The 15,908-nt window shown below is 23.6% G+C and overlaps 1 protein-coding gene across 2 annotated transcripts in view; it reads left to right on the forward strand.

Moving 5' to 3' along the window:
- Window positions 1-15,908, forward strand: part of LOC122712553 (unconventional myosin-XVIIIa) — a 59,662-nt gene that overhangs the window by 4,911 nt on the left and 38,843 nt on the right. For both annotated transcript variants that reach the window (XM_043932275.1, XM_043932276.1), the window contains exons 3-4: window positions 922-1,389; window positions 6,590-6,724. In XM_043932275.1, the coding sequence (XP_043788210.1) occupies window positions 922-1,389; window positions 6,590-6,724 (603 nt within the window). The remainder of the gene's footprint in view (window positions 1-921; window positions 1,390-6,589; window positions 6,725-15,908) is intronic.

The raw sequence follows: 15,908 nt of genomic DNA on the forward strand, positions 1-15,908 counted from the left end.
GTTAGAAAAAATTAATTGATTTTAAAAGATATTGTAATGTTTCAGACATTCATAAATTCTTTAAATTAAATTTCTAAATTAATAAATTAATTCTTCAAATTAAACTTCAAGATTTTTTTTAAATAAATAAATTGTCAATTAATTAGATATACATTTTTCATTTCTTGATTAGAATAATTTTCTATTTTTACTTCAATATTACAATAATGTAACATATTCTGATGATTCAATTATATGAGATAGGATTAGGAGAGAGAAGTATTTATGAAATTAGATTATAAAATTCTATATCAGATATTGAGTTGTATTTATAAATAAGTGGAATTAGTTCAAATATTATCAAATGAATTATTGTAGTACAAAACTAATATATAACTCAAAAACAAAAATCAATATATATTTATATGAAGTGTTTTTATTGACTTCATATGTTAAATACATTTTTGAAGCGGTTTACATGTATAGGATAATTTGTATGTATTTATCAATGTCGTTCTCGTTTTTCTTTTTCCGTTTATTCGTTGATCTTTTATATTTATATTTATTTTTTTATGTTTTAAATTCTAAGTTTCATATTGTTAGCATATATCTTTCTTTTCTTTTTACATTCTTATGAAAAGAAACTGCAACCATATGTTTGCTGTTCTTGAACTAAAATAGTCTTTGAATTCTGATTTTAACTACATTTACATATAAAATTTATTCAGAATTTGTTAAATTGATTAGCATTGATGTAGTTCGAAAAATCAATAATTAATAATAAAAACATATTTTTTATAAGATGTTTTTCTAAGAAGATATAATTTATTAAAATTTGAATTCTGTATCACTGGAAAAGAATATATTTATTATTTATTTAGTATTAATATAAAAATATCCATTATTAATTTCATTATCAAAATATTCTTTCATCTTTTGCAGGTGGTGACCAGTGCAAGCCCCTCCGCAGATTCTCTAACAGATACAACGAATTCCAGTTTCGCTACACCACCTTTCAGTCTGTCGCCCGTAGGAGAATCTCAGGGTTTATCGAGGTGGCGATCCTCGACATCCTTCGAAGAGCAAGGAGTTGAGCTGCAGTTACCAGAAATTGTTCCTCTGGAATTGCCTGAACCTCGGGAGCTAACGATTCAGAGGCAACCACCGCCGCGAAATGATTTCGGTTTCTCATTACGCCGAGCTGTGATCGTGGAACGAGCCGCAAATGGTGTCACCCAGATGAGGCCGGTGATCTTCGCTGAGCCCGGTTCGTTGATACAACATAACAACGACACCGGTTTGCTACCAGGTGATAGATTGATTGAAGTCAATGGAATTAACGTTGATGACAAATCACGCGAGGAAATCATTGATCTTATTAAAGGCTCCGTTAACAGCGTTGCTGTAAAGGTAAGTTTAAAAAAAATATATAAAATTACAATGTTAAAGCTATAACAAATATATCATATGTAAATGTCATATTTATTATAACATTTACATATTAAGTACTAATAGTGCTTTCTTGATTATTTAAATTTTCTATTATGATAATAAAATATTAAATTTGATAGAAAAATATTTCATTAAAAAATAATGATATATGCAAATACTTTTTCTTTATATTGTGTATGTAATGATCTTAATTATTTGTGATCTCGATTAAAGATTTTGATCGTGATCGTATTTCGTAAATATAATACGATTTTAATAATTTGAAATATATTATTAAGGTCAATAAGTTAATATTTTATATATTTAATTGATATTTGATTTTAATTTTTGAAAAATATTTTTAATTCTTTAATATTATGTTTTTTTAAATTTAACACAGGTTTGGATTACTATCATTTAGGTTAGGTTAGATTTATAATATTTAAAATATATTCTATTACAGAATTTAATCGTTGAAATTTTAAAATTAGCAAAAATTTTAAAAATCAAAGATAAATATTATAAATGTCAATTATAAATGTCAAATATGATCATTTGTGATCATATTTCGTATATATATATGAATATAAGATTGAGTATTATCGTGGTGAGGGAGCATCGACCTGAATATAGACAAAGATAAAGTCGACTATCGATTTGTCAAAAAGATCATTATATATATATATATATATATATATATTACGATATTACGATATTACGATTATAATTATACGTATAACATTAATTATACAAATAACAAAAATTAAATATTGAATTTTGAAAGCATTGATTGAGGTTAATGCCGAACCATTAAAAAAATTTATAGTGTCTTAAAAAGGAATAAAAGAAAATGCACCATCACGATTTTCTAGTTTTATCGAGTGAATATTCAAGAGTTTAAAAAAATTTACGAAACAAATTTTATGATTGTGAAATATCTATTTTCTCCTTTTTTAAATACATATTAGTTTTATTTATTCAATGCTATTTAAAAGAATATTAAATTATGTTTAATTTAGGTTAGGTTCATCTTATAAAAACCTATAAAAAATTTGTTTTTTAAGAAATTGACCATGATTTTGTTCATTGTTCACATGTTTCATCTATATTTTTAATATTTCATAAGATTTAAGATTAGGTTTAGGTTATTTTCGTTGATCATATTCTAATAAAATGATTGGCTTTAAAAATTAAATGAAATTTTATTTGGATTAGATATAAATTAGATTTATACAAATATATATATATATATATATTTATAAAAATGTGATATTTATAAAAATTTGTAAAGTTATTTATTATATGTTTTAAATATGCTTAAATATTATTGCGTTTGCAGATATAATTTATTCAAATTTAAAATTATATTACAAAGCAAATTTTAAATAATTTTGATATATAAATTCTAAAATTCTTTATTTTATTTAAAAATACAAACCAAATGATAAAAAATAACAGGTTCAATACCATTCTTCGTCTCGCTCCCTTAGACTTTACATGAAGATTCGATAGTGTTGCCGGTAAAAGTGAGAGCGTTTATAGGTACGCTTGGTCGGTTCGAAAGGTGATCGGTATACGGAACAGCGAAACCGGTGTTTCCCGCCCGATGACTGTTGGTTCATTGCCACTGGTGCACCGAATATAGCGGGATCGTGACTCATGGTCCATAATAAAACTATACTTGGATCAGGAGAGTTGCGTGAAAATAACTTCTTACCGTGAGATTCAACCGATAATCTTCCATTAGTCGTTTAATACAACAGTTGGTTAAAAATCGAAAGAATCAAATATATTTGCTCCATTAGAATTTTTATGCCTTCTATTGTTATATTTGGATTTTCAAAATTATACATTTAGATTCGTCCATATAAACTTGAAATATGATTATTGTGTATCTTCAGTGTCTACAGCCGGTAAACGGGTTTTCTTTTTATTGGCTTTCTTGTGATTCATTGAAGACTAGAGATCTGTCTAACTTGATTTTTAAATTCGCGAAATTGAAGTCTCAAACCTTAAAACATAGAATATTTATTTTATTTCCTTTTTTCTAAGAATGATTTTTTTTAGTTAAAATTTTAATGAATTTTGATTTCTGGAATTCTTTAAATTTCGTAATTAATAAAAAATAGTTATTTTTTAAAAAATAGCTCATAGGAAATTAATTAAATTTTGTTATTTTCGTTATTATAAATTTATGATTGATATTATGAAGACATAATTTATTCCATAATTTATTAATAATCTCTTTTTGGAATTCTTCTTCTGAAATTAATTTTTTTTCATCATTTATATTAAAACTTTAAAAATCGATATTAATAAAAGAAAAGAAAAATGTAAACATTAAAAGATAATAATAGCTATGCAAAAATCAATAAATTCTCATCTATAAACATTCTTTAGATTAATAGAAAGTTATGAAAAGTAAATATAGAATAAATTTTCATAATAGTATAGGAAAGTATAGAAAAGTTAAAATTGTACGATAGAGTTTTTTACAAAATTAAATATGATTTAATATGAATTCAATATGATTAATTTTAATTCTAACAATGGGAATTCTTTTTCTAATACAAAGTGATATTGGCATAATAATAAATACAGTTTATTTCATATATTCATTTTATATTTCATTAATAATTAATTCTTATCTTCTGAATTATTCATCATTCCACCATAGATAAACTTATCGAAAATGCGAATTATTAGTTTGTAAGAATTATAATATTATTATAATTGTAAGAATTACAATATAATATATATATATTATATTATAATGTAAGAATTAAATGAATTGTTCTCTTTTTGTTACCAAACAAGGTTATCTAATTTGATCAATTAACAAGAAACTTCCGCAAAAATATCAATATTAATTTATTTAATGAATTAGTACGAAGTTTTTAATTTTACTTGTAAACATGAACATTTTTTGAAGCATTACAAAAAATAAATTTCTCTAATTTAAATTAGAGAAATCTAATTAATGTAATTGCTATAAGTAAAGATATTTTAGAATTATATTTGTTTCATTTTTAATAAAAAATTATACAAATAAATTCCAATAATAGTCTTTTCTGTCTTTTGAACTTTTTTAAATATTTTTTTAAATATGTTTTCTTATAATTTTCTTAAATTATATGTAAAAGTAAATTTTTTATTACAAAAAATAAATATTATATAAGATTAATTAAACTTTTAATATTTTGCAATTCAATCACTTATAAATTTTCTGAGCAAAAAGTCAAATATTTAAAAATTTAATTTTAATTTAAAATTTAATTATTTTAAAATAATTAAAACGTATCCTACATATAAATTGTATAATATTTACTTAAATAATTTTCATGAAATCTTTACATGCAATTTTCATACAATGTTTGTATAATTTCCACATATATATATTTATTTAACATAACTTTCCATCTTCTTCCTATGATTTGATGTAAAAAGATAATTTATAAGCAATCGAGTTTCTAATATATTAATCCATTCAATTACATTCAATTACATACAATATTTAATTTATAATTTTTCTTTAAATCGAATTTATAATTGTATAGCATTTATAATGTATTTCTTGTAAAACATCGATTTAAAAAGAAGAGAAAAAAAAAACCGAAGTTGCGAAGTCGAAACTGGAATACCATTCGACCTTGTGTTATAGCAGTGAAATACCAAAAATGTTAAGATGCCCTTGTTACAAGAATGGAAAATACGAGCATGTCATTTATTCACTTTATTCTCATATACTGAGCATTATGTATATAAATAGGGACTAAAATAATTTACTGTGCCATGCATCTGTTATTTATAAATTTAAGTTGGTTAAAAAAAGAATAAATTAGAATTTAATGTAAATTTTCTCTTGTTATTTTTTATAGAATATACATTTTTGGATTGTGCATTTTATATAGAGCGTCTCAGTTCTACTATATATTGCTAGTATATTTTAAAAATAATTATTTCGATTCGTGGTACTTTCTTATGGATTTGAATGTGATTTTTAAAAAAGTTTTATAAAATCTTCATCCAATGTAAAAAAAATATACTATTTAAACAAATTATATCATTTTATTTAGCTTTGCCATTAGAACATTCCTTGTTGTAAACTTAAAAGAAGGATATAATGATTAGACTTGAAGCTCCGCTATTGAGGATCCATATCCTGATTTTCCTTCTTGGTAAACGAAACGGTTTTAACAGAAAGAACATTACGTGATTTACATACTTATATTATCTATAATGAAGCTGCTTGCAGGTGTTCTTTTGGTCAACATCCTGTTTCCTGTGTTGTTAGGATAGACGGAAACCGCTTTAATCTTTGCGAGCGCGTGTATGCGGTTAGAAAGTAGATTCAAGCACCCGTTACATGGATGGTATCTATTAAGGCGCATATTCAATAGTAGCTCATTTAAACTCTGTCTTCACTAAAACAATATTGAGCAACTTTTTATCGCCTTTTATTCCAAGAGAACAAATACCTATAGAAATATTTTCACATTGAATAACAATTTGAAAAATATTTGAGTTTCAAGTATTTCAGTTTGAATATATTTATTATTAAGAACAGATTGTCTACATGTAAATATAAATATTTGAAAAATGTTTATTCTATTATCACGATTTATTGCATATTTTTCTTTTATCTTCGAATAAAAATAAACAACAAAATTGATTTTTTAAAGATACATGCAACTTCAATAAAAAATCGTCTTTTTGAAAATGTGGTTTTAATAAACAACGTTTGCAAACAATTTGCAAATTTTTCATGACAACCAATCGATTTTTTGGTGAATATTATTTATTAGTATTTTATTTAAAAAAATGAAGGAGGCAATCTTTTGATCTTTGAAAATACATTCCATCAAAAATTTGTTCTAAAATTTTGGCGAAATGAAAAGAAACAAAAAGAGAAAATAAAAAATATTAAAACAAATGCTAAATATTGATATTTTTGGATTTTAAAATATTTTTTCTTTTATAAAAATATCTTTTTGAACAAATAAGAATACGTATCATTTGTGCACCGGTTAGTCCATCAATGTTATCAAATGTTCGAATTGTTAGAATAGCACTATGAATGTTGGAGATATTGGAGCCACCTAGACAAGAGACAATAGAAGCGAGAAAATATAATAACAAATGTGCATTAGAATGTAATCGAATACTTTGTTGTTTGCAGGTGCAACCAGTTGCAGAATTGTCGGAATTATCAAGACGCGGTGGTAGCGACGGACGTCAGGTTGAACTTGCGGCCGCGAATATTCGTGGCGGTACACTTCGTCGATCTGGTAGTTTGCGGTTTCATCAAAACATGGTGAGTATTTTTGTTTCCTATTTTAATCTTAGAATGAGATCATTTTTCAAAAAGATCTGAAAGATCTATCATCACAGAAAATATATCGGTAATTATTTAGAATATGATGCATTAATTGTTTCGGTATTTTTGAAATGTTGTCAAAATCATTATTCTAATCAATTTTTTATTATTATATCTACATATAATTTTATTTTATTTTTCGAAATGTAAATAAAAGTACTTTAAATTCTAAATATTCTAGTTTTAAAATTTGAAATATTTTTGAATTAGGTTTTGAATAAATTTAGGTTAGGTTTGTATTAGGTTATCTTGAATAGAGAGATATGTTATTTTTAATCCAGTTTATTAATTAGCAATTAAATAATTTTGATCTTAATTTAGATTTATTTGAAAATGAGTTGAAATTTAATTATTGAAATTAATTAAAATGTTATTCTATATTAACTTTATCTTGTCTCTTGGGTGGTATATTTATAATATTATAAATTAAACATAAATTTAATTACCAAATGACTACTATAAAATGACATTTATTTAGACAATAGTTATATATCGAAATATAAAAAGAATATTATAAAAAATACCGCAAGTATAAAAGAAATGATAGCAAAACAATTAGGGGAGCGGAAAAAGTAAAAGACGCAATGGAATCAGTTAGTATTCGTAATATAGTAAGAAAGGTATAACTGTAGAGAAAAAGACAATAGTAGAATGGTTTCCACCCACATTCCTTGCGGCAGAGCAGTGGCATAGTAATGGGTTAACGGTTTTCTTCAACTGACTTGCTTATTCTATAATACTAGCTTTCGGATGAAATGAAAAATAATTCTACAATAATAATGCAATTATACGATAATAAAGCTTTGTCATTTTTTAATATCGTAAATCAAGCAGTCAGGATGATAGTTTTGAAATTATATTGGGTTATTCTATGTAAAATTATTATTTTTATGAAATCAGTGTATTTTTAAAACAATAATCTTTTTACATTTTAAAATATATGTTAATCTTCTCCAAATTTAAGAATTGATATATTAAATTTTTATAAAAATCCTTATTTAAAACATAGAAATTAACTAATATTATTTAATTTAGAAAAATCATTTCGGAACTTTGTAACTAGTTTTCTATAAAAATTTAAAGAATAGCAGAAAAAACTAAAAAAATTAAATTTTTTTTATAAAATATGTAAAATAAATAAAAATGAAGAAAAAAATAATAAAAATATATTATACTGCAATAAATATAAGAAAATATTTACATTTAAGAAAATTTAACGAAGTCAAGATATTAAAGGATTTATAAAATATAAATATAATAATTAGTTTATATATTTTGATATCTTTTATATTTTCTATATATTCTTTATATATTTTTCTTGTATATATTTACATAACTTGCTTGAATTAGCTTTAATAATTATTAAAATTTGTTGAATTTCATCATTATAGAGTTATTAAGTTATAGTTAATAAAATCTCATATTTCTCATATTTTTTTAATTTTATTAAAAAAAATACATATATTTATTATAAAATTTTTATATAAAATTATTAGTTAAAATATTCTATTTAGTTTCATATATATTGAGTAATACTGCAATAGATAATCTTTAACCTTTTAAATGGCAAGAAAGTAAAAGTAAATCGTTAGAATTTTCCCATAGGTGGATGATTTAAGTCTATTATTCACTTTTATTTTAAAATTTTTTTAATATTCATCATTGAATTTTATTTCAAAAAAAAAATATTAATCATTTTTATTTCAATTTTCATTATTAAATTATTTTATATATTAATATAGGAAAATATTAATTCGAAATTAAATCCCTATTACATACCGATTATTATTTCTCTATAGATTATTATTCTTTACCCTATAAATTATTATTTTTAAAAATTTTTACATTAATTAATTAAAAAATCTATAATATATTTTCATCAATTATTAATTATTTATTTAATATTATATTATACAGTATGAATAAATAATTATATTAATTATATTTCACAAAAAAAAATAAAATTTATAATTTATATTTTTTTATAAATGTATACATATATTTATTATTAATTTATTCATAATCAAAAAAGGTTTGTGTCTTTACTAAAAACAAAAAATATTTGAATTATATATTAACAGTCGGTAAAATAGAATACATCAGAGAATTAATATAGTATATCAACAATTGGTATTTCATGAATTTTCGAATTGCTTATATTTTTCTTTTTTTTTTTTTATTGTTTTGTAATTATTATTTAATATTTTTGTAATAATTCATTATTTTATAATTGGAACAATAATATTACATTTCTATAATATATATATAATATTCTTTTTTTTTATAAAGAACTAATTTTTTTAAATTTTTTATTTAATTATTTATTAATTTATATATTATTTTTTATTAATTTATATAATTAATTTAATACTGTATATATAAACATTATATCATTGTATTTTGCTTTCCTTTTTTTTATATTATGAAATTAGCTTATTTTATTATAACAAAAATATAATTTCTCGAACTCTTATTTTTACTATTCTCATAGTAATTTGCTTTATGAGTATTTTTCATCTGATAAGTAAAATAAATGATTTTTTCTGAAAGAGAACATTGTTTGTTACATTTTTAAGGAAGCGTAAAGAATTCTGAATTTGAACTTATAATTTTATATTATATAATATATTAAGAATATATTAAAAATAAAAATCGAAAAGTTAGAAAAAAATAAATAAAATAATAATATTAGTAATTTTTAAATTAAGAATTATCAATTTCATTCGAAAAGTGATTTTAATATTTCTTCTTCTTCAATATTTATATTTTTCATTTTTATTATATTGCTACTATCTACAAATTTAGAAAATAAAAATAAGAAATTTTATTATTTTAATTGGATATTTTAACAATTGAATGGAAATGTGCATAAATATTAGTAATTAGCAATCTTTCAAATGTTTCTTTTTACTTACATATATTAAATATCTTACTTTTCTTTGTAATTCATTTCTAATGTTTATTATAATATTTAAATGACAAGTAATTATATTATTTGTGTTTACTTACTATTATATTATGTAATTACAAGCTATAAAAGTAATCTATTTCTACATCATTGGCCAACAGTTATCGATATAATTGAAATGAGATCGAATAACGATTAGATCGATGACATCATGAAATTGATGTGGCTAATATATTTCAGGTTTTAAAATAAATTACACAACTATATCATTTTCCACGAGATTTTTCACAAAAAAAAAAAATCAATTTTATTTAATTATAATAATTATAATTAAATTTAATAATTACAATTAGAAAAGAAATGTTTAATGATATTTTTTAATGAACACTTTTAAAATACATTGTAAATATACCTTTGCAATACATTGGTTGGGAAACATTGAACTATACTATATGAAATTAATAAATTTGACAGACTAAAGAATTTTTTACATTTCGTTATATTATTGATAATTATTATATCATATACAATGATTAATAGTTTCTCTTTTGAAATTGAGAAAAAATATTTAATAATGAATATCAGAAGTTTTAAAGATTTTTTTAAAATGTCTAAAATTGTTTGACTTATGTTAAAAATAATCAATGTCCATATGATAGATATTGTTTAACAGAGTTATAATAAATATATACCGTGAGATATTAGCAAAACTCTTGAACATTACTTGCATCGTCACTTAGGGTTTCGAAGTAACATAACGCAGGAACAGACGGCACTGAAAAGGATGCACTTATAGGTGCAGTCCGAGAATGACGTCAACCTATTGCCTTTCTATAAATATCGAGTTTCCAAAAGAAGTTCGTTGCCCACGCTTGCAACGCGAACAACAAGTTACAAGAGTTTAATGACCGTCTTCATCACCATTTCTGCCTAAATCTTTGATATTCTCACGAGTAGTCCTATAAGGCTCTTTGTAAGTATTATATTATTACTAGAATAGGAGTATTTAAATGGTATTATGGCATTTACAATCCTTTTATAGTACGTCCAATCTTCATTTACTATTAAAATTAGATATGATATATTGTTGAAAGATTGATTTATTGGATTTTGCATTAATTACATATTTTCCAGTATATCCAAAGTTACGAATCTTACTTTCTTTAAAACTTTCAATTTTATTGTTCACAGAATAGCAAGTCAGTCTAGCAAGAGTGGTTGCGTACTTACGAACATTTGATCGATGATAATGGGATTGCGTGCACCGAACCTAGATTATGGAGTTTCCGTTAATCGCTACCATGCAAGGTTTCTTTGTTTTTCCATTTAATTCTATAATATTAATCTTTCTTACGAGTGATAGGATAGAATTGAATTTTTTTTAATAAAACATAAATATTTAATATTTTGCAAACCAAAAGGGAAACTATTTTTACTGTTGATTATTTACGAGTTTTTGAAAAATTTTCAAAATTCAAAGAAAAAATTAAAGTTTAGTTTTTTAATTCTCAAAAAAATAAATAAATAAATTAATTAATTTAAAAAAAGAAAATGAAAGAAAAAAAATGTTTTCAAGAATTCGAAAATTTGACAGTCTTTCGACAAAGTTTCGAATTTAAGTTTCGCGAATCTAATTCTTAAATTTCTCTATAAATTAGTATATGTTAATCGTAAAATAAAAAAAATAAAGAAACTCATTAGAATAAACCGATAAACATGAGGAGGATCAAAATGTTGGAGAAACAGTAGTAAATTCGCGGTGAAATTTGAACGTAGATCTGGTCGTGATTAAATAATCGATAGGTAAGAGGAACGATCTGTAGAGAATGAACTCCTATGCAAATATTGAATATCGTTTGCAAGAGGATAAGGTTGATGACTCATATCGAGTAACAGGCAGGACTGACACCGGTTAATATTGTGAATTGTCGCAAATACGCACACCAATATTTGCAACAAAGTCGTGGCATACTTACATCTATTCGAAACAAGATAGTTCTCGTGTCGAAACATCATTCGTGTCACGTTTGCCAGTTTTTTGGTTGAAAACCAATGCGAGCTATGCTTGCGTTTGTTCATGCATGCACAGATAAACTCTGTGAAAAAATCTCGAATAAAGAATACAAATGGAGTTTTTTGAATGAGAATCAACAAGGTTTGTTTCTTGAAAAAAAAAAAAAAAAAGAGATTATTATTGAAGAAAATAAAATTGCTGAATTTGATGAATAGGATGGAAAGAATTAAAATTATATAATTTTTTAATAGTGAAAGAAATTTGAACTTATAATTTTCATAATTCATAAAAGCTAATAACTTTAGCAATTATTTTAAAATGATTGATCATTTATTTTGATAAACAAGTTTGATCTTTGTGAGACAGAATAAAAAAAAAAAAGAAAACAAATTAGATTTCGAGCGATAAATAATCCAGAAAGAAAGATATCTGCAAACTTTCGTTATCAAATCTATTATCTTTTATACATATAAGAATTATCGTTTCGTGAAATGATTTGTAGAAAGAAAAAATGAAAGCAAGATGAAGCAAATTTTTTGTTGGATTAACAGAAATAGAAGTTGCATCAAAATGCGTTAGAAAGTAACGGTTAATTAAATCTTCGCGATTGTTCTTTGTGATTTACTTTGCTACTAGACAGAATGCATTGGTTACAGTAAAGTTATAAGCCTGGTAGGAATCCGGCATCTTAAGCCTACGCTTTAATTCTAAGTTGCTTCACCTCTTTACCTCGCCTCTTATGTTCTCCTTTCTACATTCAAGTTCTCTATGTATATATATATTTTCTGAATGACATTCTTTATGTAAGCAAATATTTTTACGCATTTAAAAATTATAACAGGTTTTATTCTATACTGTACTGTAATAAATCGAGCACGAGGCAAATTTTATTTAGAATGTTCATAGGAAAAACTTGAACAAATTACAAAGCTTTGATTAAGTTTAATTTATAAAATAATTAATCTTTTAATTTATAAATCAAATTGTATAATCAAAATTATTTATATTATAATTATTTATTAAATATATTTATTAAGTGCTTTTATAATTTAAAAGCTATAATGATGAAAGTAGAATTTGAAAATTGATTAAATTGAGTTTAAGATATTTAATCAGATTTTTCTAAGGGAAATTAAACTGAGAACGAACATTTTTAAACAGGGTAACACTGGTATTTGGGAAATAAGTGAAGTAGAAATAAAGAGAAGAAATAGGGCGCTAAGTTGCCATTTCCAAATATAACTTTTAATGCAGTGTCGTCAGTTTTTGAAGTAGTTGTTGCGCTCAACTCAACAAGATTTCAAATATTCTTGAAAACATAGTGAGCAAATAACTTTTTGAAATAATTCATAAACTTTCACATTATAATTATCATAAATTTGAAAAATTGTTTATAGATGAAACTGTTTGTTTCATTTCAATTTCTTTTTTTAATTAAAAATTTCATAAATACATTTTTAAAAACTATGCTAAATTTTTTAATATAATATAAAAGTATATTTTTTTTATTCATATCTTAATATGCGATATGATTTTTGTAATAAATAATAATGAAATTCATAATAATAATTATTTTTCTAAAATATCTTTTTAAAAATTTGGTAACAAAATTGATAACCTAGTCAAAGTATTCGAAATTCCAGCAAACACGTGTCTCAAATTTTCTCCTATACTTTCTTAACTTGCGTAAGTTGGAAGGCTTTATTAGATCTAGAACTTGTTAATACATATATTTATATATTTATGCATATATTTATGTCGTGTCCCTCTAGACTTTTATGAATCGGCGTTTCATGTAACAAGAGCATAGAAATTATCCCGCGGTAATTCGCCCACGCATGCGCACGTGCACACGCATGCGCACACCTCGTACGATTTCATCGTTTCTCGTCTTTTGCTTGAATAGTAATAAGTTTCTGGTTCGTCGAAGAACGTGTGACATAGATGTGTCATCAGTCCACGATGATTTTAGGTATAAGGTGGAGCATTGACAACATATTTCATTCATTTAAAAATCTAGCGACAAAAGAATTCTTCAACGCGATTGAGAACCCGACTTCCCACGCCTTCCGCAATGTATTCTCGTCCATTTGTTACGTGTCGCCTTTCAATTCTTCGTGTAACCACGCGTTTGGTCTTCTATATTTTTACAGATCTTATACATCATTTGTTCTTCATTGTGGGAGTAAGAAGTTCTTTCAAGTGATAAATTTAAAAAATATTCGCAGGTATATAACCTATTTATTTTTCGGATCAGAAATGCATTTATTAAGTTGGTAAATAACCATTGGATAAATTGAAAAATTTTACATATTTTTTTATTAAACATTTATATTTTATATGTAAATTTTCTATCTTTATAAAATAGTTCTAATTATATCAAGCATTGGAAACAAAAGTGGAAATTAGTAATATTAGATAATATATCTTATAAATATAACAATTTTTTTAATAGTATAGATAGTTAGAATATTAAAAATTTTTGAATTAATACATATATAAATATTAGAATTATATTGAATTATTTGTAACTTGGAATTATTATGCTTATATAATATAGAAGCATATCTTTTATAAATTTGATTTTACATTACAATACTTCAAATGCTTATTTCTCCATATTCATCAATTGATAGAATATGTAAATATAGCATAGAATAATCTTTTCAATTGCTAATTGTTCAACCTTCAGAATTTTATCGTGATTGAAATGCAATTATGTGATTGAAAATATTATACGTTTATGTATTATATTTTATATATCTTAATGGAATTTAAATGTAACTAATATATTTCTAGACAAAGAACGAAAAGGAAATTAAAAAGAATACAAAGACTATATTTAATCATGTTGTATGTGGACAAATGAAAAAATTTTTGTTCCGCTTAATTATTTTTTTTTTTTCAATTTTTTTCGCCGCATGAGTATAATCGAACAAAATTGGTTAGTTTTATGAACACGAAAATCTGTGAAGGCATATATCACGAGAGGATACGGGATTGTACAAAAACAAAAACTGGAGCTTCTTAAACGTGTGTAAAAAGCCTTGATAAAAAAAGCAAGCCCCCAACTGTGAGAATAGGCATTCGCAGACTCGTCACGTGCGCTTGGTGCATACGTTTCGTGTGTTCAGACCGTAACAAGAAACACGAGAATTGGAAAAAGGATATTACTATTTCCAGAAACTGCTAATATCTAGGATTACCGTTGAATTTACAAAACCCAAAAATAAATGAATGAAACTATTAAAATTTTTTATAATAAATGTCGTATTTTTAAAGTTTAGAATATAATAGATAAGTTAGGTTATATTTAGGTTATGTTTAGATGAAATTTTCAATACTACATATATTTTTGAAGTAGGTTAGGTTTAATGCAGGATAGGTTTAAGTTAGATAAATTTGTTTAAATTATGTTCAAGTTGAATTTGGTAATAAATAGTTAATAAATTTGAATTATAATAATTAGATTTGAATTAGCTTAAATTTCTGATTATATGTTATTTTATTTAATTTAGGTAGTAATTGAATAAGTTGAATTTATTATTGAGTTATTACATTATTATATGAAAGTTATAAAATCATAATGATATTGAATGTAATTCTTCATAATGTTCATAATTATTTTCATATCATTTAATTGTTTTTCATATATTTTGCACTCTTAATATTTCCAAACAACATTTATAATTATATGAAAAAGTTTTCTATAGTATTATTAAAACATTTTTAATCGTATATCTTAGTCTTTTTTAGTGTTTCTTATTTTTATTAATATTTGCATGATGATAAGTTTCATTATGAAGAAGTTCCTGTTTAGAATAATGTGACGTATTTTAAATGCGCGCAATTCATTATTGTAATATCATTTAATTATAACGTAGAGTAAGTAATTTTCATACCCATGAAAGATTAGATGTAATTAAATTGTTGAAACTACACAGGTTAATTGTTTTATATGCGTTCTCATGCTTTCATTAAGAGTTTGTAGAAATTCACTACAGAAGAAAAATTTTCTACACTACTTGTAGAAAAATTGAATGAATATTCTTACATTATTTAAAAAATTGAACTGAATTTATTTTTTCTTATATTTATCGAATTAGTGATGTCTAGTATAGTAATATGTATTTATAGAGAAAGAGGACAAGGCCATCGAAAAGATTATAGACAAAAATATATCCTCCATATTTATGGAT

The sequence above is a fragment of the Apis laboriosa genome, unplaced genomic scaffold, assembly GCF_014066325.1.
Source record: "Apis laboriosa isolate Shangri-la unplaced genomic scaffold, ASM1406632v1 scaffold202_cov151, whole genome shotgun sequence".
NCBI classification, from domain to species: domain Eukaryota; kingdom Metazoa; phylum Arthropoda; class Insecta; order Hymenoptera; family Apidae; genus Apis; species Apis laboriosa.